General features: G+C 45.8%; 1 protein-coding gene across 1 annotated transcript; it reads right to left on the bottom strand.

Annotated features, from left to right (window-relative positions):
- Positions 1–775: 775 nt before the first annotated feature.
- LOC119809063 (eukaryotic translation initiation factor 1-like) lies at positions 776–1,295 on the bottom strand. The gene has a single exon (XM_038321761.1). The coding sequence runs from the start codon at positions 1,293–1,295 to the stop codon at positions 954–956; it is 342 nt and encodes a 113-aa protein (XP_038177689.1). The 3' UTR covers positions 776–953.
- Between the last annotated feature and the right edge of the window lie 324 nt (positions 1,296–1,619).

Here is a 1,619-nt window from a genome sequence, read left to right as displayed (position 1 = left end):
CCGGTTTGATCACATGCTCCATCAGTCCCAGTCCAGCTGGCCTTGGTTAGCTCTATTAGATCAGCCCCAACATCTCAGTGGGTGGGCGCACCCCTCGCGGTCCTGACTTCCTTGCTCGTGTTCTCCCTCTTTCTGTTCCTCATTTGGACCTTGGGAGCTCAGTCCAGTGCTCCAATGAGGGTCTCTGTCACTAGCTTCATCCATCGCCATATGAAGGTTCTATGGTGATATGCAAGATATTCATCAGTGTGGCTATAGGATAGGGCCAGTTCAGGCTCCCTTTCCTCAGCTGCCCAAGGAACTAGTTGGAAACATATCCATGGACACTTGGGAACCCCTCTAGAGTCAAGTCTCTTGCCAACCCTAAAATGGCTCCCTTAATTAAGATATCTACTTCCCTGCTCCCATATCCACCCTTCCTCCATCCCAACCATCCCATTCCCCTAAGCTCTCCCCATCCTCCCCTTCTCACTTCTCTCTCCCCATCTCCCCTCACCCCACCCTCATTTCCAATTTTTGCCTGGCAATTTAGTCTATTTCCAATATCCAGGAGGATAACTATATGTTTTTCTTTGGGTTCACCTTCTTATTTAGCTTCTCTAGGATCATGAATTATAGGCTCAATGTCCTTTATTTATGGCTAGAATCCACTTATGAGTGAGTACATACCATATTCATCTTTTTGGGTCTGGGTTACCTCACTCAGGATAGTGGGTTTTTTTTTTTGTTTGTTTGTTTGTTTTGGTTTTTTTTTTTTTTTTTTTTTTTTTTTTTTTTTTTTTTGGCTCTTTTCAGTTTATTGCATGAAGGAGTTACACTAGTCCAAGTTAAAAGCGGACCCCAAATGGTTACATTATACAAGCTGTGAGGTTTTTAAACTTGTGACAAGGGACAGGAGGGAAATTCTACTCATTGCAAGGAAATCCTCACTTAAGCTTCAGAGTCACAAGCACTTAAAACCCATGAACCTTCAGCTGATCGTCCTTAGCCCGTCCAATCTCTATTAGGAACTGGCATATGTTCTTGCGCTGGTCACCCTGTAGCTGAATTACTTCTCCATATTCTGGATGCTCAATTACAGTACCATTGCAGGCAAATTTCTTCTTAAACGCCTTCACTAGTTTCTTTTTATCGTAATCATCAGCGATCCCTTGGACTGTGGTAAGGGTCTTCCTGCCGTTTCTCTGTTGAATTCTTATATGGATATAATCCTCAGTGCCAGCAGGAAGCAGGTCATCACCCTTACTTGCATCAGCAAAGGGGTCGAAAGAGTTGAGGTTCTGAATAGCAGACATACGATACGATTCCTTTTCCTCGGTGGAAACGGTCTGTGGAAGGCGGCTGCGGGAGAAGGCGGGGGGGGGGGGGGGGGGGGGGGGGGGACGCGGGCTACGGGAAGCGAGGGGTCGAGGGGGAGGCAGCTGAGTCCTCGGCGGCGGCTCAGTGACTGGGGCAGGATAGTGTTTTGTATTCCCATTCATTTGCATGCAAAATTCAAGATGTCATTGTTTTTTACCGCTGAGTAGTACTTTAATGTGTACTTATTCCACACTTTCTTTATCCATTCTTCCATTGAGGGGCATCTAGGTTGTTTCCAGGTTCTGGCTATTACAAATAAT

This window comes from Arvicola amphibius, chromosome 3 (genome assembly GCF_903992535.2).
Source record: "Arvicola amphibius chromosome 3, mArvAmp1.2, whole genome shotgun sequence".
Classification (NCBI taxonomy): Eukaryota; Metazoa; Chordata; class Mammalia; order Rodentia; family Cricetidae; genus Arvicola; species Arvicola amphibius.
This window is presented reverse-complemented; position numbering and strand designations above follow the sequence as displayed.